Source organism: Centrocercus urophasianus, unplaced genomic scaffold (genome assembly GCF_019232065.1).
Source record: "Centrocercus urophasianus isolate 14NV4802_14NV808 unplaced genomic scaffold, USGS_Curo_1.0 seq_31, whole genome shotgun sequence".
NCBI lineage: Eukaryota > Metazoa > Chordata > Aves > Galliformes > Phasianidae > Centrocercus > Centrocercus urophasianus.
This window is the reverse complement of record NW_024884878.1, coordinates 10,055,275-10,075,337: the sequence shown is the minus strand read 5'-3', so window position 1 is coordinate 10,075,337 and position 20,063 is coordinate 10,055,275. Positions and strand designations below refer to the sequence as shown.

Here is a 20,063-nt window from a genome sequence, read left to right as displayed (position 1 = left end):
GGAGGGATGTGGATTGGATGGCTGGATCACTTGATGGATAAGAAACTGGTTGAAAGGCCGCAGACAGAGGGTGGTGATCCATGGTTCTGTGTCCAGGTGGAGGCCAGTAATGAGTGGCATCCCCCAGGGCTCTGTCTTGGGACCGGTGCTCTGTAACATCTTTATCAATGACAGTGATGGCGGAATCGAGTGCACCCTCAGCAATTTGCTGACGACACCAAGCTGAGTGGTGCGGTCGACACGGCTGAAGGAAGGGAGGCCATTCAGAGGGACCTCGAGAGCCTGGAAAAGTGGGAACAGGTAACCTGATGAGGTTCAACACAGCAAAGGGCAGAGTTTTGCACCAGAGGAATCCCAGGCATCCATACAGACTGGAAGGAGCGGTGCTTGAGAGCAGCCCTGCAGAGAAGGACCTGGGGGTCTTGATGGATGAAACACAGAATGTAAGCCAGCGGTGTGCCCTTGTGGCTCGGAAGGCAAATGGTACCTGGGCTCCATCAGAAGAGGAGCGGCCAGCAGGGACAGGGAGGTGATCGTCCCCTCTACTCTGCTCTTGTGAGGCCCCATCTGCAGCACTGCATCCAGGTCCGGAGCCCCCAATACAAGAAAGACAGGGAGCTGTTGGAGAGGGTCCAGAGGAGCCACAGAGATGAGCAGGGGGCTCGAGCTGAAGACAGGCTGAGGGAGCTGGGCTCGTTCAGCATGGAGAAGAGAAGGCTGCAGGGTGACCTCATGGCAGCCTTCAGGACCTAAAGGGAGCCTACAGACAGGAGGGGAGTCAGCTCTTGGAAAGGGGAGATGACAGCAGGACAAGGGGAAATGGTTTGAAGTTGAGGGAGGGCAGATGGAGGTTGGATGTCAGGGGAAGTTGTGTGCTGTGAGAGTGGTGAGGGGCTGGAACAGCTGCCCAGAGAGGCTGTGATGCCCCGTCCATCCCTGGAGGTGTTGGAGGCCAGGTTGGATGGGGCCCTGGGCAGCCTGGGCTGCTGTGAAATGGGGAGGTTGGTGGCCCTGCATGGCACAGGGGGGTTGGAGATTTGTGATCCTTGAGGTCCTTCCAGCTCTGGCCATTCTGTGATTCTGTGATTCTATCTCCTTGATCTTCCCGAGTGGCTCCCAGTCACTGCTTGAAAGTGCCTCTGCACTTGTGCCGCAAGAGGCTCAAGGAGAAACAGTTGAGGTGCATGACCACAGGCTCCTGCCTCCTCTATTTTCTCTTTTCTTACACATTTCTTTCTGATACCTTCTGGAAGCCAGCCCGATAATTACCATATGGTTTGGTTGAACCTGGTGTTGTCAGCACCAAGATGATGAGGCAGCTGCCTAAGACACTAGTGCTGTCACTGCTGATGTTCTCAGCCATCATTCAACTAAGCACCTTCTCAAGTGAGCAAGCCAGGCTTTCAAAGCCTGCAGACCCTCTGGACATCTCTCATGGATTGATCAGCAGAAGGCACCTCTGGCAACATAAATGAGCAGAGAAACCATTTTTCAGCACTTGCAGGTCAGTCTAGAGTTTCCACACTCCACTGCTATCAGGAGATACCAGATGCCTGCTAGTAAAATGTGTCTTTTGTTTCTTTCCTATTTGACACGGGTACTTGCAGGGAATCTTCCTGAGGTGCAATGACCTCAACTGTGATTCAAGGCAGAGTTGGTTTGATTTCCCATAATGCTTTAAATACGTCATGCCTTAAGTTTAGCAAGCAAAGGAAAAGAAGTCACAGCATGCTGCTGGGAACTGACGTCACAAAGTTGGGAAGTGTCTAATATGTAATTCCACATATTTGTGCTGCAGTAGCCTATATCACTGCTATCTTTTCCTCAAGACAACTGTCTTGCTCTTGCTGAACATGGCTTTGGAAGCAAGGCAAAGGTTAAAGATGTGAAAGTACTCTGTAACAGCCTGAATCAATTCTATTATGCATAATTCAGGTGTGTCCTCGTGAGCACATGAGTAAATAGGAGTATATACAGGTAAGTACGTAATGGCACACCTTCTTTTTTAGCACAGAGATAAGATGTTCTAGAAAACAGAGAATAAGGAAACAGAAATGCATTATTTATGGGAAAAATGTGTGCATGCATACACACCCTTAGGTGCTCCTACACTTCTGCCCTCTCCAGCTGCTGACTGTGGCTGTCTCTACTCAGCACAGCGTAATAAAAGTCCTCAGAGCTCTCACTTTGCCACATCACCAAATCAGCTTCCGGCTCCCCAGCTTCACTGGAGTGATGGTGCTCAAGGTAATTTTTAGCCTTATTTCCCTTTACAAATAACTGCTGTGTAGCTACAGTGTCATGCTGCACATGAGCGCATCTGCAAGTCCACTGTGCCTAATGACTTCTAAGTTTGATTTTAATCAAAATTGGCAGTTGGATGGCATCATAAATATCCAAACTGAGTGCTGAAGCAAGCCACTACGAAGGCGCTGAGTGAAAGTTGACTGAAGGAGGTTTGCAGTCAGGCAGCAAATTACGAGGAGGAGGAGGAGGACAGGCGCCAGAGAGGGCGATTGCAGGCAGTTCAGTGATGGGATTCAGTAGGTCAAGTTGATGGTTGGGTTTAAAACACAGGCACCTTCCTGTGTGCTTCCATGTTTCCTCAGGGCAGGGCAGAGCAGAGCATGTCTGGGTGCACCTCTAGGACAGCAGCATGGAGCCCTGGTGCTGCGACCCCACTCCTCACTGCTGCAGCTGTGTGGGCTGCAGAGCTGCTCTGCTGCAGGGCTGGGAGGAGGCTGGGAAGAGTTGAGCTGAGCTGTGGGACAGGCATCAGGCGAGGCAGGCAGACGGCAAAGGGACAAGATGCAGAGGTGTGAAAAGCAACATCCAGCTGTCCTTTGCGGGAAGCCCAAAAGAGTCAAACCAAGACCTGTCTTATCACTCATCATTCATTAATAGCAGTCTACTGCATTATTAACCTGGATAGTTCCTTTATCCGGGATGTTTGTAGAATCAGGCACCATGACTGAGTCTGGTGCAACCAAAATACATTTAACAGGGCTCGTGAAAGCCTGGCTGCAAATCCAGCCCGGGTTGGGTAGGTGTTGCACAGCTCCTTGTCAAGCTTATCTTCTGTTTTGGATGGCTGCTGCTGCAGTACTTCCTATAGCATACAGCTCCAATTGCATGTTACAGCAGTCCGAATATAAATTCATTACAAGAATACTTGTCATTTTCACTAGTGTATTTCTTGTTTATCCACTACATTAGCTCCTGTGGCTGAGAGCAGAGAGCATTGTCCAGAGGTGCCAGGGCCTGACCACGCCATTGAGTGGCTTATTTTCTGGAGCATAAAATGGGATGTGGTTTGGTGCTACTATTGACTTCATTTTGCCACGCATTTTTCACAAAGGAGAAATCTTGCATTAGCATCCGGATCCTCAAAAATAAGCTGTTTGCAGTGCTTACAGTACTGCTCTGATCCATCAGTATGGATGTAGATGTCTGTAGTGCAAAGACAGTAATAAAAAAAAAGACAGGAATCAACAGAGAATGTTGCTGTCTCGGCACAACTGAGTGCAAACAACAAAGTTCACTCTTCACCTTTTAAGAGGAACAGAAACCAAAAGCTGCAGGAAAGACTGGAGAAACAGAACGGCTTTCACTGTGATGACAATGCTCTTCTGTCTGATGCCATGTGAGGTGGCTGCCCCTGGGTGTTTGTGAGTACATACCCAAGGATTTGGACATACATCACTCTTGTGGGACCATGGGAAAAGGAAGGCCAGCATCACCTCTGAGCTGCTGAGGAACCGCAGGAAAGCTGCAAATCCCCTGGGCAAATCTGACCTCCTTGGCCAGTTGTTCCTTGCCACAGAGGTATCCCAGGGAAGCGGGACCAAGAGCAGCTTGGGTGTGAGCCACAGCCACTTCTGACCAGCTGTGGTGATTCTGGTGAGCAGTCAAAGCAGAGGAAAAGGTTCAGCAATGGATGCTGTCCCCAGCCTGCCTCTTCCCGGCTCCTGTGCCTCTGAGGTCCAGTGCGTAGCCAGCTCCAGTGGGAATCCTAAAGATGAAGGTGACTGTGAAGGTGAAGATGAAGTGCTCTTTTTTTCCTTTCTAACTTTCTTTCTGGTGTGATGGGGGCATGTGCTCTGTACCCCTCATGGGTTGCAGGAACAGGGCAGCCCTCAATCCTGGTGGGTCCCCAGCATTTTCTGAGGGTAAATTTGCAAGAGCACCAGGGGGAGCAGCAGGACAGGATTTAAAATCCTGCGAGTGAGGCAGAGCAGAACGTGAGAGCAGGTATGAAGGCAACAGATAACAAAGGAACTGCAGGTGCTGGGCAGAGCGGTGACAACACTGGTGACAGCATCAAGGCCATGCTGCCGATAAGGCCACTGTGCAGAAGTAGAGCAAGACTGACATGATGCAGTATGGCTCAGCCACCTATTCCCCACAAGATGGAAGGTCTGCAAGCTGCATTGTGGTCCCCCAGGAAGTGCAAGTGTGATATGAGTCACAGGACCACGACTGATGCCTGCGACAAAGCTGGGGACAGCAGGAGGGGATTGCACCGAAATACCTGCAACGTGGAGGAGGAGGCTTAAATGCATGATTGTCTCTGTAGATGGAGCTGTGCAGCCAGTGCTGGGCCGTGCAACCAACGGGAGCCTCCTGGCCACCTAAGGAAGGACTTCCCCTCTCTAACTCGAGGGGATGGTTGCTGGGACTTTTGTCAGAGGCTTCAAGCCTGCACTTGAAAGCAAAATTGAAAGAGGAGTGAGAGGCCTCTGAGAGGTGGTTTCCTCTGAGAGCCTGTGATGGTGGTTTCCCCTTTGTCACACCGCTAGGTGTCATTTAGCTCACTCTGTGAAGATCACAGCATCTGAACACTGCTGAGAAACTGGGTGCAGAAAGATCAAGCCTCACGTTGGCCAACAGCGCTGCAGAACCTGCTGCTGCTGGCACAGAAGGGATGTGGACGCCTATGCCATGAGGAGGCTGAGGCAGAGACAGCAGCACATCTGAGCTGCATGGTTCCTGCACTGCTCATGGTGCAACTCCAGGAACCAGGCCAAGCTCGGGACAGGCAACGCAGCACACAGGCAGGGAGGCTGACAGAGGCCTTGGGGTCAAAGTCTAGCCGTTTTTTTGCCACTGAACACCTTGGAGAAGACCATGAAGGCCCCTGACAGCTCTTCTGCAGGGCTTTGCCGGGTGGGAGCAGCTCGTAGGACACTGAGTCATCCTCTAGTTGAGAGCTGGTTGGGAACAGGTTGCCCAGCCGGGGTGTGAGGAGATTAATCATCACGTGCCAGAATGTGAGAGCTTCTGGCTTCATGAGACCATGTGTGCTGGCGGAAGGATGCCCTGGGGCCTTGCTGCGCAGCCTCGCACACGTCAGGGCTGTCTCCACTGCTTGTCACAATGCCCATTGCTTTGTGCATGACCCATCGAGGATGGAGATTCCCCGTCTTCCTGCTGGTCAGGTTGCTCACCCTCCTGCGGAAGGCTGGTTCCTGACACCCAGTGTGAACTTCTCTGCTCAGGACTTTGTGCCTGTGGCTTTCACTGTGCCATCTCCAGCAACCAAGGCCTTGGTTCCACCAACTTAGTTAAGTCTCCTTCCTTTAGTTGTAGGCTGCTGGCAGATCTCCCTTTACCAGATTAAGCCACCCCACCAGCACTCCTGTTCCTTGGGAACAACTGCTAGTGCAGTTAAATATTTACTTTACCTGTAGGATTTTCAAAGCAGAATAATAATAAGCGTCAAATGTTACTGAACTGTGTCAACAGGGAATGTAATCCGTGTGCACAGCCATCTAAGCAGAGCAGAGGTGTGTTCTGAAAGGGGAATCCCAAAGCTCCTGCCAGTCCATGCTCAGCCATGCCTGTCTGACCACGAGGGCTTGCTGAGATACTCCTGCTCATCTCTGCTGTCCAGGGCCGGCAAGAACCACGCTAAGACTCAGCTAAAACTGTGGGGAAGAAAGGTCCTGAATGTGATGTGTCTGTCTCTTCAGCAAGTGCCCATGTGTACGCTGCACGTGTCTGCAGATCTTCCAGGCAGTTTTCTGTAGGTTTGTGTTGGCCCTTTGCACAAAGAGTACCTCCTACCCACTACCAGGGTGAAGGAGACGCCCTCTCCCTTCTGGCCCAGACTTAATCTTGCCATATCTGTCCCAAAGGAGTTCTAGTCAAAACTGCTTTTCAGCTATGATGCTGATTTCTGTCCAGCGATTCCCTTTTCCATCCTTCACCCTTCAGCCTTTGATCTTGATTCCATCAAGGAAAGTGTTGGTGGATGTGGTAAACTGTTTTCTCAGGGGCAGCAAGGATGCTCACATGGAAAGACTGATGTTGGACATTTTTCTCAAAGGTGAAAAAGCAAGGTCTTCTGGAATGGAGGTCCTTGCTGAAAAGTCCCCCAGTGGCACAGCCTCCCAGATCAGCCCCAACTTTTGCATTTTGCACATGAAGTATCCCAATCTAAAATGGAGATCCACGTGGTGTAGGAATCACAGAACCATAGAATATCCCAAGCTTGTAAGAGACCTGCAAGGATCATGGAGTCCAACTCCTGGCTTCACGCAGGACCACCCAAAGCCCAAACCCTGTGTCTGGGGGCATTGCCCAAACTCTCCTTGAGCCCCAGCAGCGCTGCCCTCTAGGGCACAGCCTTTATCTCACCCCCACCTGACCTCTTCTGATGCAGCTCTGTGCTGTTCCCTTGTGTTCTGTCACTGTCACCACAAAATGAGGAATGGCAGCTATGAAGCTGGAGGGTCGTCTTGAGGGTAATGTGCACAGTGGGAGGCTGGCTGGTTTGGAGAGGAGAGCAGCATTACTCAGCCTGCGCTGTGGGCCAGAGGGATTTTATAGCAGCCTCTATTGCCTGCACCTGGAGTTGGCAGGCTGTCATTCACCTCTGGGTGCACAGTCTGTCTGTTCCCAGCGCAGGCCAAAGTGCTCAAAATGCTGCTTTTCCCAGCACCAAGATTAGCTGCTGCCTTCTGCTATAAAGGCTGCTGTGAGCGGAGTGAGGTGCACGAATGCATGCACCCATGCCAGCCATGCCCACAAAGGAGCTGCTGGTGCTGGCGCTGATGCTGGTAGCTTTCGTTTCTGCCAGTGGTAAGTCTGCTCTGCGGTGGTGGGCTGGGAGGTGTGGAGGGACTGAGAGTGCAAAGGGGGGCAGAAAGACACAGGATCTCTGTTATGTGGAGAAGAGGTGAGGGAGGCAAGGCAGCACAGCAGCAGCACGGTGGGGTGCAGAGAAGGACAGGAGCACACACATCCCACATTTCTTGGGATGTGCCAGTGATGCATTTGATGCTCAGAAGAGCTCCTGGTTCAGAGTCCAGGAGACAGGGCTATGGGAAGGGGCTCAGAGACAGGTACAGGCATTCCCACCTCTGTCCCTCTGTCACTACCTCACGCTCCTGCCACCAGCTCTCTCTGGAAAGGCAGTTGTCACTTAATTTCCCCCCTGCTGAACTCTTGGATCTCTGCTCTGTTTCAGGGGAAGAGCTGGAAGAGGAGAGCGGCCTGAGAAGGGTAAGAGATTTCCATTTGCTCTTGTTAGTGGCTTCAGATCCTATTGGGCTGCCTCAATGCCTGGCATGATTGGGGGAAAGGCTGTTCCCAGAAACTGCCCAGCTTTGTAGGTCTCAGCAGTCTCAGCCCAGTACCAACCCCGGGCAGCGAGTCCCACCTTGAGGCACGCTGCCTCTCCCTGCTCTGTGAGCCTGCCCTAAGGGGCACTGGGATCCCCAGAGCTGCTGTGCAGCCAGCTCCAGCCACGCTTGCTGCTGCCCTAGCGCCGTGGGAGGAGGGTGGGAGCTGCCTGCACTGAAGCACTCACTGCGGTTTCTCCTTTCCAGCCGAAGTGTGGAGAGATGGCTGAGCTGCAGGCCTGCCCCCTGCTGCACTTGCCCATCTGTGGGAGCGATGGGAACACCTATGCCAATGAGTGCTTGCTCTGTGTGCAGAAAATGTAAGCTCACACCTGGGCACTGGCCTCCAGGGGTCCAATTTTAGCTGTCTAAATGCAGGTGCTTGTCAAACACCGTGGGAAAACCACAGCCCACGGGAAGGACACAAGATCCTAACTGCGAGGTGGAGGAAGGCTTTTGGCATCCTCTGAACCTGGCTCTGCAGCCCTCAGCTTCACCTCCCCGTGATGGTAGTGCCCAAGAACAGGCATGGGAATGCCCCTAGCCTTTGCAGGTGCCAGCCCCTTCCTTGGCACTGTGTTTAGGGACAGTGCAGCTGCAAACTTAGTATTCACTCACTGTGTTGGCAGAGTACTGATCCCACAGGAGAGAGCAATGTTTATCCATCGGAGCAGCTTGCTGGATCATGCACTATAGGGTGGCACACCCCCCAAAATGTGGGGTCAAGAGTCACAGCCAGACGACCTTCCAACATAAGAAAAAACTGGCAACAAACCAGGTGCTCTGCAGAGGGTGAGAGAAGGTCCCCAGTCTGTACTGCCTGTGAATGAATAATCACAGAACCATAGAGGGGTTTGGGTTGGTAGGGACCTTAAAGATCATCCAGTTCTAACCACCTGCCTACGTCAGGGATGTCTGCATCTAGACAAGGTTGCTCAAAGCCCCTGGTTTTAAATACCTCGGGGAATGGAGCATCCACAGCTACTCTGCGCAGCTGCTCCAGTGCCTCACCTCCCTCTGAGTGAAAAATTAATTCCTAACATCTAACCTAAATCTCCCCTCTTATAGTTTAAAACCTTCACCCCTTGTCTTGGTCACAATAGTGTGACCCGATGAAGTCTCTCTACAGGCCTCCTTTATGTACTGGAAGACCACTGTAAAGTCTTCCAGAGCCTACTGCAGGCCGAACAAGCCCAGTTCTCCCAGTATCTCCATAAGATGGGTACTCCAGCCCTCTGATCCTAGTTGTAGCCCTCCTCTGGACCCAGTCTAACGTGCCCATGTTTTTCTCAAGCCGGAGAAGGAAGATTTGGATGCAGATGTTTAGAAAGGTGCACTAGGTGGATAGCCTGGACAGGCAAATAGCACCAGTAAATCCTCCCAAGAGAGCTCTGTCAGTGCAGATGCCCAGTTATACGCATCATGGTTCCTTTGGTCCACAAAGGAACCATCATAAGTCTGAGGAGTAGGGCAACAGGGGCATCACGATGTTCAGAAGAGAAAAGCAGAGGGTTGCTTTGGGACAGGACCACCCTGTAATTCTGTGCAGGCTGGGAAATGATGGGCTGAGCGAAGATCAGGCTGAATGCAGATCAACAGGTGCTTGCATTTCCAAGAACACAGGCAGTAGGGAGGGACAACCAGATTGCACAGGAAGATGCTGCCACCGCTGCAGGGTGCTGGGCACCGGGGCTGCTGCATGCTATTGGGATATCAGTCTGCTGGGACCTGGGGAAACTGCAGAGGGTCTGCAAGTGGCCACAGGCCTGGACCTGTGAGGAGCTGTGGAGGAGCTACGTCCAAATTCTGGTGGCTCTTGGAGTGGGAGGCCAAGGGGATCCAGTGCAGCCTATGGCCACAAAGGGAACATATGGAGTCATGTTGCAGCTGCTGATACAACACAGGGCAACAGCCACAGAGTCCCAGAAGGGTTCAGATGAGACACAGGGGACAGGTGAACAGAGAGGGAGGGGTCTTCATCCTCGGGGGTGGAGAGGGTTCGGGCAAAGCTTCAGTGCTCACACTGCAAACCAGCTGGGATGAAATTGTCTCTAGCAACGGTGGGACCTGCACCATACGCAGGGAAGAGACCTCTGCAGGCAGCTGCATCTCTTTTCAATGGGACAGTGAGCAAGCAGTTTCAGAAAGGTCAGCTCCGTTCCATGGGCCAGATGAGGCCAAGGGTGAGTCAGGGAACACTTTTTTTTTTTTTTTTCCTAGTTCTTTACTCTGTTTTTCTGCATTATCCTAGGAAAACCAGGCAAGATATCCGGATTTTGAATGACGGGGAGTGTCAAGATATCTGAGCCTCCTGGTGGCCTTCCTGAGCCCGCAAATAGGTGATTAATTGATGCTGTGTGCTCTGCGTGCATCAGACATTTCAATCAGTGACAGTAAATAATAAAATTGCATACACAATCTTATTTCAACAGCATTATTTTGTGCCGGGCTGAGGGAAAACAGCACAAGCCTGTTTCCATGAAGAACTACTAAAAAAGTGCAGTCAAAACATTCATTTTCAATCTATATCACAAACTAGGCCCTGCACATTGTGCACTGTACATTTCTCTCGTGTTCCTGGGAGCAATGTGGGAGCAGTAAGAAACACACATAACAGAGATCCTGGTGAAGGAGGTGCTGTACAAACACAGCTTTTCTGAAGGAGGCAGTTTAGCAAAGGTACAGTTTCTCCAATGTGGGAGCTGATGGCCTTCTCTTCAGCTCCCTAGAAACCACCTTCACATCCAGAGCTGGTGCTAGTGGAAAACAGCAACATCACGCTTCTCACGCTTCTTGTATCATTCAGCTTTTCATGTGAGACTGCTCCATAAAGAAATCAGCCCAGATAAGCCACAGGAGCACTAGAAGTGCAGAGTGGAGATCCTGAATTCCTGAGAGCCTGAATCTCTGGGGGAGTCTTCTCAAAACAGACCTGATCTCCCTAGGTGCTCTTGGGGAACAGAATTTGCCTCCAAGTTGCTCAGCATCATGCCTAGATTTCTTCTTGTGCTAGGGCAACTCTTGGTGCTACAGTGGGGTTTGGTCCAAGCTGGCTAATGGTCAGCATGCATCAGCTATCTGTGGGCTCCCTCTGATCTTTTTTTTGGTCTTTTTTCCCATAGCAGTGGGGACGTGAATCACCTTTCACTAAATATCACAGAATCACAGAATGGCCAGGGCTGGAAGGGGCCTCAGGGATGATGAAGCTCCAACCCCCAACCACGTGCAGGGCCACCAACCTCCCCATTTCACAGCAGCCCAGGCTGCCCAGGGCCCCATCCAACCTGGCCTCCAACACCTCCAGGGATGGACGGGGCATCACAGCCTCTCTGGGCAGCTGTTCCAGCACCTCACCACTCTCACAGCACACAACTTCCCCTGACATCCAACCTCCATCTGCCCTCCCTCAGCTTCAAACCATTTCCCCTTGTCCTGCTGCCATCTCCCCTTTCCAAGAGCTGACTCCCCTCCTGTCTGTAGGCTCCCTTTAGGTACTGCAGGCTGCACTGAGCTCACCCCGCAGCTTCTCTTCTCCATGCTGAACGAGCCCAGCTCCCTCAGCCTGTCTTTGTAGTGGAGGTGCTGCAGCCCCCTGCTCATCTTTGTGGCTCCTCTGGACAATCTCCAACAGCTCTGCCTTTCTTGTACTGGAAGCTCCTGTACCAGGACTGTAGATGGGGCCTCACAAGAGCAGAGTAGAGGGGGACAATCACCTCTCTGTCCCTGCTGGCCACCTCTCTGCTGATGGAATATGTGCACCCAAATTGTACAGCTTGAGTATGCAAGGAGTCTCTTCGCTCGCAGCGGCAGAGATCTGGCTAATGCAAGGTTTTCCACCCAAAGTCCATTCAGTTCTGCTGTCATATCCCTAGAGAATGACTGATTATGATTTCTGATCAGCTTCAGCAAAGCTTCATGTTGCTTGGAGAATTGCTCTGCTATTAAGTGAAACCTGTGCTCACCCACAAGGCATCAAGCTGCTCTGTCCTGCTGCTGCACTCACATGACTTATTTGTAGTACCTGGGGGAAGGGTCCGATTGCATCACAAAGTCAAGTGAGCTCCCTGAAGTCGGTCACCACACTGTCAGTCTGGGACCTGTGCCGGTGTCATGACCACTGTACCTGCCTGGTTGGTTACATGGTTCTTCCCCCACATCCAGATCCACAGCCATTGGTGATAGATTTAATGCTACCACTGAAAATAGTAATGAGAAGTATAAAACAATCATACTTGGTCAGTCATGGAGATCCTTTTGACTTGGGGTCTCCAGAACCAAGACAGAGGGCAGTGAGCAAGAGCAAACACCTGTAGGAGGATGCAACAAGGCGTAATTGGGCAGGGACAGAGCCTTGGCATTGCAATCATTGTTTCGTCTGGAGGCAGCTGTTGTCATTAGAAGTTTTCCTGTCCCCAGCCTTGTTACTGTCTGAAACCTACCAGCTATCAGTGACTATTACAAGGACAGAACAGTGGCTGTGAAAGCAGGAACTGTCTCTGCCCGGATTCATCTCCTTACTGCCAACCTTCAGTGCCTGGTTGTGAGTTCTGGAGAGGCAGACTGCCATTGTTTCCCTGACACTGCCTTTTCATGGGCTTTGCACCCAGCCTGGTTAGTTGCTCACAGCTGTCCAGAGGGCTTAACACCTCTGCTGCCCTGCTCTGCGCCCTCTCCACTTCTGCAGGGGTGAGGGCCACAACTGCATGCAGCTTGGTCAGCAATTCCATTGCTGCACCACTCATCCACTGCCTGCTTCTGCAGCTCTGCAGGTCCCTACCTATCCCCTAGGGCTCTCCTGAACAACCAGCAGCATATTTTCCCCTTTCAGCCCTTAAAAGGAGTAGGAGACGTTAGGGTCTGGTCTGCACTGCCGGAGAGCATGGGGAGATGCAGGTGGAGTGCACTGCACCTTGCCCGAGCTTTCAGCTCCAGCCTGCCCCAGATCAGATCACCATTCTGCAGGACAAAACTGGAAGCTGTTCTCTGACTGCTGCTAGAGTGACAGCTGCATGGCTGCCCATGTTCATCTTCTGGATAACTTTGGGTCTGGGCTGTGTCTGTGGCTGTAGGAGGGAGAGGAATTCTCCGGCTGCTGCCTCGCAGTAGCAATGCCAGATGGGGGGAAAACAGGTGAGGCTCACAATGCACTCTAGTAAGTCTCCTTCAGATCCCATTAAGGAAGTTGTGTGTGGGTGAAGGCAGCCCAGGGCCAAAGGAAACAAGATAGGAATGTGGGGAAGCAGTGCCTGGCATGCTTGATGCATCCAGCTGCACTGGTTCACTCATCTGAAACTGACCAGAAAATTCAACCTGCAGCAGAAAGGACAAACCTTGGGCTACATCTGCTGCAGAGTTCTGTGCTGAGGCGCTGGCAGGGGACAGGAGGGCACTACAGGCTCTGAAATGGCCTCTGCTGTGCCACTCTCACTCCCAAGCAGAGATAGCTCAAGACTGGGTCTGTAATTTCCACACTGTTATCCACCGCCAAACCTTCCCACAGGATCACAAGTTCACTTGCTTGGGATTTGCAGCAATTCATGCACAAGAACAAAACCTTCACAGGGATCTAGGTCCTGAGAGATGCAAGCACAGGCTCAGTAAGATGTTAAACCCCATTTATCCTATTAAGTACCTCTTACAGACCCTGAGAGCACAGCAGCTCTTTCACTTATGAACAATATTTATAAATTCATTGCATTCTTAACTGGAAAATGGGTGGAACAGTGTGTCCAAAAAAGGGCAATTTTTTGCTGAGTCAAGAGAGATTTATCAGACCTCAGCAGGCTCTGGAGTGCCTGAGTGCTTCTGCTTCTCCTCCCCAGGAGACATGGGGGTGAAAAGCTGAGTTTTGTACAGCCCAGGCAGTCAGAGCTGCAGCATTAAGGCTGGCAGACCCCTGTGCCTCTGCAGCCAAGAGCATCCCTGCGTGGGTGTCAACCCATAGCGTGCCCTGGGCAGCTTGCTCTGGTTGTTCTGCATGCAGCTGGAGCTCTCAGCACCCTGCAACACCCAGAGGTGCCCATCCTTTCTCCCACATTTCATATCAGCTGCCAACAGCCCAGAGATCCCAGAACAGTTCTTTCCAAGCACTTCCAGACGTGATGTCCACAGTGACCAGGCGTGTGTTTTCCTCTCCCCCACACACGTTAATTTCAGGATGCACAAGGCAGGGTGACTTGGGGTTGAGCAGCATCACACAGCCTCACCAGCAGAGCACACCTGGCCTTCACTTTTGACTGAGATACAAGAAACTCACACAAGTGACTCAGAAGCACCCCATCTCAGGATGCCACTCACACTCCTCGCCAGCCCTCGCATATCAGAGCCTTCCCATATCTGCTGTGCTGCCAACACCCTGCTGGTTCTTTTGGGCCTTTTAAACTTGCCCCACCTCTTCAGAGGTACCACATAATCTGCAAAGGACAGAGGGGAGAAGCCCCAAGGGGAAGTGGTAACCGGGGGGACAAGCAGGAAGGCAGCAGAGATCCCCACGTCGCCCCAGGAGACCCCCCAGGCATGAAATTTGTAACTTGGCCTGAAGTCGTCAGGGACCTACAGAAAGATTGCTGAGAGCAAAGGCTATGGGCACCCCCAGGAGCTGTTCTGCTACAGGGCAAGTCAGTTGAGTTCACCCATGCCTTGTCAGGTGAGCAATTCCCAGAGAGCTTGGGAGTAGACGCATTGTAGAGTTCTTCTACCGTTGCTTCAGCCACTTGGAATTGACTGGATTTGGCTACTTCTGTCCCTGGGGGTCTCCTAAATGTGCCATGATCTCGAGCTGCAAGCAGCCTGCTGTGAGGGGTGGAGGTCCCTTCCCACGAGCACTGCGACAGACCTGTGCAAACACCTTTCTGACAGCTTGCATCCCATTCTAGATCCCAGAACAGGTCTTGGGTGCCTAATGACTCCTCCATGCATCTCATTCTGGAAACGACAGCGAGGCCATGCAGCATCCGGCTGGGCCACGCAGCTCCTCTCCGCTCTAAAGAAGGGCATCTGAGCCACAGTTTGGCAGCAGCGAGCACGGGTTTCCTATCTGAAGCGGAACTGTTGTACAGAAACATCAGCATGTTTTGCAGTCCACACAGTAGGTGGACTGGAGGGCAGACACTCATACACCTTTAAACTGTGATAAGGAGCATATTATTACCCCGCTGGTGGCCTAGTCAGATAAGTTGTTTGTGGAGGACAGTCTGCGCTTCTTTCAAGCTCTCATTCTGCTGCACCAGTAACAGATTACATTCCCAAGGAAATCAGCCGCTTCTTATTTGAAACTGCAAAGAGCGATGGACAGCTTAGGGAGAGACCACGATTATTCCAACACTTCTCTGCCTTCCTCCACAGCCCACGAGGAGAACGCTGAGCCAGGTAACGCTGCGCTTCTAACTTTTATTGGAAGGAAGAAGAACGGTCCTTTTTGTCACTAATGCTTTCTAGGAAAGGGGTTACCAGCGTGTGGTTAGGGGATGGGGGATGCACGTTTGATAGTAAATGCATGCGGCTTTTTCCAAGCCGTGTTTCAGATCACAGAGGCACCTATAAAGATCTCTCCACTCAGTTTCTCGGGCAGTTCCAATGCACTGTCGCTTTGCAGACTGACAAAAGGCTCTCAGTGTACTTTTAGTTGGAGGGATTTTTCATTTCATTTCATTTCTGTATGCTTGTGCTCTCTGCTATGTAATCTCTCACTGGATGCAGGTGTCTCAGAGAGATTCCTCCTGCTGACTGCAACAGGCAGCACAGCTTTGGAGCAGCCCCGGAGCGCTCTGTTGGTCCGGATAGAAATGAATGAGGGATGTTTTCTGGCTGCACAGAGCAATTTGCTTAGGATGGATTGGGGAGGAGACAGATTGCATGCAGCGAGAAGTGCTTTTATGGCTCAGGAGGTATTTTGAAAGTGAAAGAAAGTTAGCTCGGCTGCCACAGAGGGACACGTGAGGGATGTGCACTTCGGCAGTCAGCCTGCAGCGGCGTGCATGCAGATCCCACGGCTGCTGCTTGGAGCTCCATTTCCCCAGGCTGCCTCTGGTGGTCTCTGCTGCTGGCAGAGCCCTCCTGTCCTGATGCTGCTTCACACCCAAGCCGTGCACACTCTGCCCAGCACAGCTGCAGGCTGTACGGACCTTGTGCGGTTCTGTCTCAGAGCCTGCCTGTCACTAATTCCATCTCTGGCCGTGCCACTGCTGAGAAATCCTCACACTGCCTGTGCAGTGCCTTTTGCATCCGTGCTTCTCTTCTCTGGGGTCCAGGTAGGATGAAAGGTTTCAGGGAGGGGATCTGCCTTCTTCTGCATGTCTCCACTGGGGGCTCCTGGAACGAGTATGCAAAAAGCATCAGTAAAAGAGCAGGAGAAATGACAGACGACACCAGAAAGTAGGGCTGCTCTTGGTTTCGTGGTCGTTTGGTGGCGTGGCTCTTGTCATTGTTAGATAGTATTGGGATCACCGTGCCCAGATTTAAACAAAGTGCCACACAGAGCCACCAAAGCTGAGGAAACAGAGCCGAGAGGGTAGGCACCTGCCTAGCAGGAGGCATGGAAACGACAGTGGCACAGGGAGGGACAGGAGATGCCAGCTGGATAGAAAGGAAAAAACGACTGTAGTGGAAAGGGCACAGAGATCAGAGGTGTGCTGTGAGATCTTTCCCCACTTTCCTGGACAAGGTCCTGATTAACTTGAGGTAATACTGGCCCTGCTGCCAGGAGAACACTGGGACAGAGACCTACAGGGATTCATTCCAAGCAAAACTTCTCATGATTATTATTATCAGAAGAACAGATCTAATTTGACTAGGGGTTGGTTGGCCACTACTCTTAGGGGTTTTTTTGTTTTGTTTTGTTTTGCTTTGCTTTGTCTTTAAATCTGTCCCAGACTGTGGCTTTTCCCATGTTTAACTCAGACACCTGGGGTGCAGGAGCTGCAGTGCCCGGTTAGCCTCAAAAGTCCTTCTCACCTTGCCAGCTCTCCCAGCTGGATAAGAGAATGCCAAAATGACCACTCTTCACTCATTGGACTTAACACTTCAACATGAGCTGAGACTTTTCATAGCAGAAGCTGGATCTGATTGCATCCGCAGGGAGCAGGTCTGTTTGGCTGCCTTTTACCCATTTGGCAGTTGTTGAAACTGTGAAAACTAGTGCTCGTGTGAATTCCTCAGTGCATGTGTGGGAAGCTCCCTCCGTGCTCCAGGCAAGTGCTACTCCCACCAGTACTTCTACCAGCATAGGGGCACAGAAATATGCCCCTGCATTCCCCAAAGGGAATGGTCTCATGCTATTTGATCTAAGACAGATCCTAATAAAGACTCCACAGGCTGCAGCCCAAAGAAAAAAAATGGAGGGTTGAGAACTGCGGGCATTATTCATGTGAATACCAGCAAAGGGTAAGGAAATGCATGCAGATTTCTCAGCCCCTCAAGGTGGGATCAGCTGAGTAGGCACAGGAAAGGCACTGTTGATCCATCTTTCTGCCCGTCTGGATAAACAGCACTAAGCAAGCGCAGCTACCTGGGGAAAAGTGCATTAATGGAGCAAACTCACGGAAGTATTTTGCAGCCACTAATGAATGATGCGTGACCCTGAGTGATTGCAGGGTGTCCCCAGAGGACAGCCCACGTCCTGCGCTTTCAGTTGGCCCCTGTGGTGTGTCATTTGGACACGAGTCACCCAAAGGCTGCAGTGGCAGGAGGAAAACTGCAGCTCGGAATTCCTAAGAATTTACAGCACAGATTTGTGCGGCACGCCATCAGATCCTCCCTGCCGATGCTGCTTAGTAAGTACAGTGCCTTACTTACTATTGTATAAAGACCTGCTTCATGATAAAAAGGCTCAGACCGCTTTCATCAGCGCCCTATCAGCAGACGAGGAGGGAGGGCTACAGTCCCGTGGTCAAGAGGTGGTGTTAGCACTCGGTTTGTCCTTTAGGTTCCACCATGTTGCGCCGCTTGAGAGACCGGGAGCTGCTCCGGAAGAGAAAGGCAGAAGCCGAGGAGAAGGATTCAATTCAGTGGGCTCTGGGGTAAAGCTTTCTTACGCCGTGTGATCCTTTCTCTGCGCACGTGGCTGGAGACCAGGCACAGGCACCGCATGATGACGGGGTGCCCCGTGCCCCCTGTGAGGAGAGGTCCTCACTGGCACAGGCGGCCCTCGGCCTCTATCTGCTGAAGGGCTGCTCTGGTGCTTGAGGAGAGAGCGTGTGGGGCTTTCGTAAGGGATGGGTTGGTGGTAGGAGAAAATTGGCAGCCAGACTCCCGCGTCCTTGCCTGGCCACCCATGCAGAGAATTCCAGTTTCTGCAGGGGTCAACTGGGTGCCACTTGCAGCCTGAGTGCTGGCACAGCTCTCTCGGCAAGAGGGCACATGCCAGGCAAGGAGGGACCACGCTGCTCTTGACACCTAACCCTTTGCTACATGAAATCCTCCTGCAGGGAGCACGAGAGAAGCAAACGGCAGAGGAGAAGCCACGGTGCCAGGCGAGGAAAGGGCCGTGCGCATGTCATGGCGCCCGCACCACAGCCAAAACCACAGCCAAACCCTCAGCCCCCAAAGAAGGAGGAAGCTGAGATGGTGTCCTCCACGGCGATGCAGCAGGCCGAGTCTTCCCAGATGGACATGCAGGACCTGTTTGCTGGTGTGCAGCTGGCAGATCTGGAAGGGATACTGGCCTCGGGGAGCCAGAGTCCCCTGGGTGAGTACTGGAAAGCTACCATCCCCATGGGATCCTGAGGGCTGCAGGTTGGGGCTGCAGGGACAGATCCCTCTCTCTGAATCATGGGGAGGAGTAGAAAGCCAGCTGCTGTGAGTAGAGTCATTGGCATGCTGGTCTGTGGCCGCTGGTCCTTTTTAGAGCTCCTTGTCCTAAAGATTTTTTTGCAGCCTTTTCTGCACAGGGAAGAGGTAGCTGTGTCCTGATGCACTTCCCCGGGGAGAACAGATCAGCATGAGAAACACTGCATAGAACAGCAAAAGTTGGTTCACAGACAAGTGTCTGCCTCGGGTCCTCTTCCGTCTGAAACTAAAGAAAGTGACCAGAGGGCCACAGCTGGGCAGCAGGACATGGGTTAATTGCCCACAGTCGTGGGTCACCGTGCTCCCTGCCCCCCTGCCAAGAGCCAGTCCAGGGCACAGGTGCTCTGAAAAGAGGGGGCAAACTCCAGAGCAGGTCAGGGACCATCACACTGGTCCCAGGGTGATGGGGAGGGGAAGGGCAGCCGGAGACACAGTGCATGCAGGAGACCTGCCCTGCTGGGGCTGGTGGCAACAAGAGTCCTTACAGCACAGCACGGGGCTTCTGATGCTCTTGTGCCACCACCATCCTACACCAGGTCCAGCCCCCAGTCCTGAGACTCTGAAATGGCAAGAACAAGGGCTGGACTTATTTGCCTTCTGCCATTAAACCCATTAAGCCCCACAACCTAAGGGACCAGCATGTCCTCTGGAAGTCATGCGGGCCAGCAGCAGGTGCTTCTCATCACATGCACCCCATGGCCCAGCTAACAGAGCCCCCGGCAGCAATGACCTCTCTGGTGTCCTTTGTAGGTGAAGAGGATATGCTGAAGCTGGCAGATGAAATACAAGAGGTACTGAATACTTCGCTGGAAAGGAACGAATCAGATAATGACATGTATTCATCAAGCCTATTTTGAAGTTTTATTTAAATATATATATATATATTCTTCCAGTTTTTATGACTAAGAAATACTGAAAACCCTTGCGGAGAGACTTAAAGTTGCTCCTTCCTCAGGAACAATAAAAATCTGACTCTCTCTCCACCATGCTTCCTGTGTTGCTTCCAGGCCGTTTGTGGGGGGAGGGGGAAGGATGCTGCTCCTTCAGCCCCACGGGAGCTGTGAGCCCGTGAGCCCCATGCCCATCCTCACTCCCAAAACGTTCCCCCAGTGTGTTCAGCAGAACATCAGCCCCTTCACAAAGCTGAACCCCATCTTTCAGAGGGCAGGCGTGCAGCGGATTGGGCTTTTTTCAGCACAACATGAAGCCTACAGTCCCTCATGCTGTTATCTGCAGCCTGAAGGCCTTTCTCATAATCTGCCTTCCTTTCCCAGTTATCAGCTTGCTCTCCTCAAGTCTGGGAAGTCTGTTGTTTTTGTCTTGCCAGCAACTTCACTCTGACCTTGCTGAGCTGCGTTGGGCAGATGGAGGCTGGCTGAAAACAGTTGAACGTAGCAGGCTGAAAGACAGCTGAACTGCACGCTTTAGTCAGGAAAATTCAATCTGGGGCAAAAACATGAGGCCACTCTGGACAGGTGCCGTTCTCCCCTCTCCACAGCCAGCTTTCAGGCCAAGACTTTAAAGAAGTAGGAGCCTACGCAGCGCATTCACATTTTTGTGTGTGTGAAATTTGGGAAGAATGAGGGTTTCATCTCTTTCTTCACACATTTTGGGGTTTGCAATGTCTTCATGGCCACCATCTGACCACTGTCA

General features: G+C 52.0%; 2 protein-coding genes across 4 annotated transcripts; both read left to right on the top strand.

The window, feature by feature from the left end:
• Window positions 1-1,762: 1,762 nt before the first annotated feature.
• On the top strand, window positions 1,763-10,048 carry SPINK4 (serine peptidase inhibitor Kazal type 4). 3 transcript variants are annotated; one of them, XM_042829467.1, is made up of 4 exons: window positions 1,763-2,247; window positions 7,472-7,506; window positions 7,833-7,945; window positions 9,877-10,048. In XM_042829467.1, the coding sequence occupies exons 1-4, from the start codon at window positions 2,055-2,057 to the stop codon at window positions 9,929-9,931; spliced, it is 396 nt and encodes a 131-aa protein (XP_042685401.1). In that variant the 5' UTR covers window positions 1,763-2,054; the 3' UTR covers window positions 9,932-10,048. The 3 variants fall into 3 exon arrangements, with proteins under 3 accessions (XP_042685401.1, XP_042685402.1, XP_042685403.1); XM_042829468.1 differs by lacking the exon at window positions 1,763-2,247 and adding an exon at window positions 3,488-4,036; XM_042829469.1 differs by lacking the exon at window positions 1,763-2,247 and adding an exon at window positions 6,935-7,083.
• Window positions 10,049-14,670: 4,622 nt separating this feature from the next.
• HEMGN (hemogen) lies at window positions 14,671-19,298 on the top strand. The gene is made up of 4 exons (XM_042829510.1): window positions 14,671-14,993; window positions 17,548-17,641; window positions 18,050-18,309; window positions 19,161-19,298. The coding sequence occupies exons 1-4, from the start codon at window positions 14,912-14,914 to the stop codon at window positions 19,265-19,267; spliced, it is 543 nt and encodes a 180-aa protein (XP_042685444.1). The 5' UTR covers window positions 14,671-14,911; the 3' UTR covers window positions 19,268-19,298.
• The last annotated feature ends 765 nt before the right edge of the window (window positions 19,299-20,063 follow it).

Coding starts and splice junctions, on each gene's coding strand:
- SPINK4 (XM_042829467.1), top strand. CDS start 2,055: ATGCATTATTTATGGGAAAAATGTGTGCATGCATACACACCCTTAGGT. Junction 2,248..7,471: donor CTGGAGTGATGGTGCTCAAG/GTAATTTTTAGC, acceptor GCTCTGTTTCAG/GGGAAGAGCTGGAAGAGGAG. Junction 7,507..7,832: donor AGGAGAGCGGCCTGAGAAGG/GTAAGAGATTTC, acceptor TCTCCTTTCCAG/CCGAAGTGTGGAGAGATGGC.
- HEMGN (XM_042829510.1), top strand. CDS start 14,912: ATGGACAGCTTAGGGAGAGACCACGATTATTCCAACACTTCTCTGCCT. Junction 17,642..18,049: donor TCAATTCAGTGGGCTCTGGG/GTAAAGCTTTCT, acceptor ATCCTCCTGCAG/GGAGCACGAGAGAAGCAAAC. Junction 18,310..19,160: donor GGGGAGCCAGAGTCCCCTGG/GTGAGTACTGGA, acceptor TGTCCTTTGTAG/GTGAAGAGGATATGCTGAAG.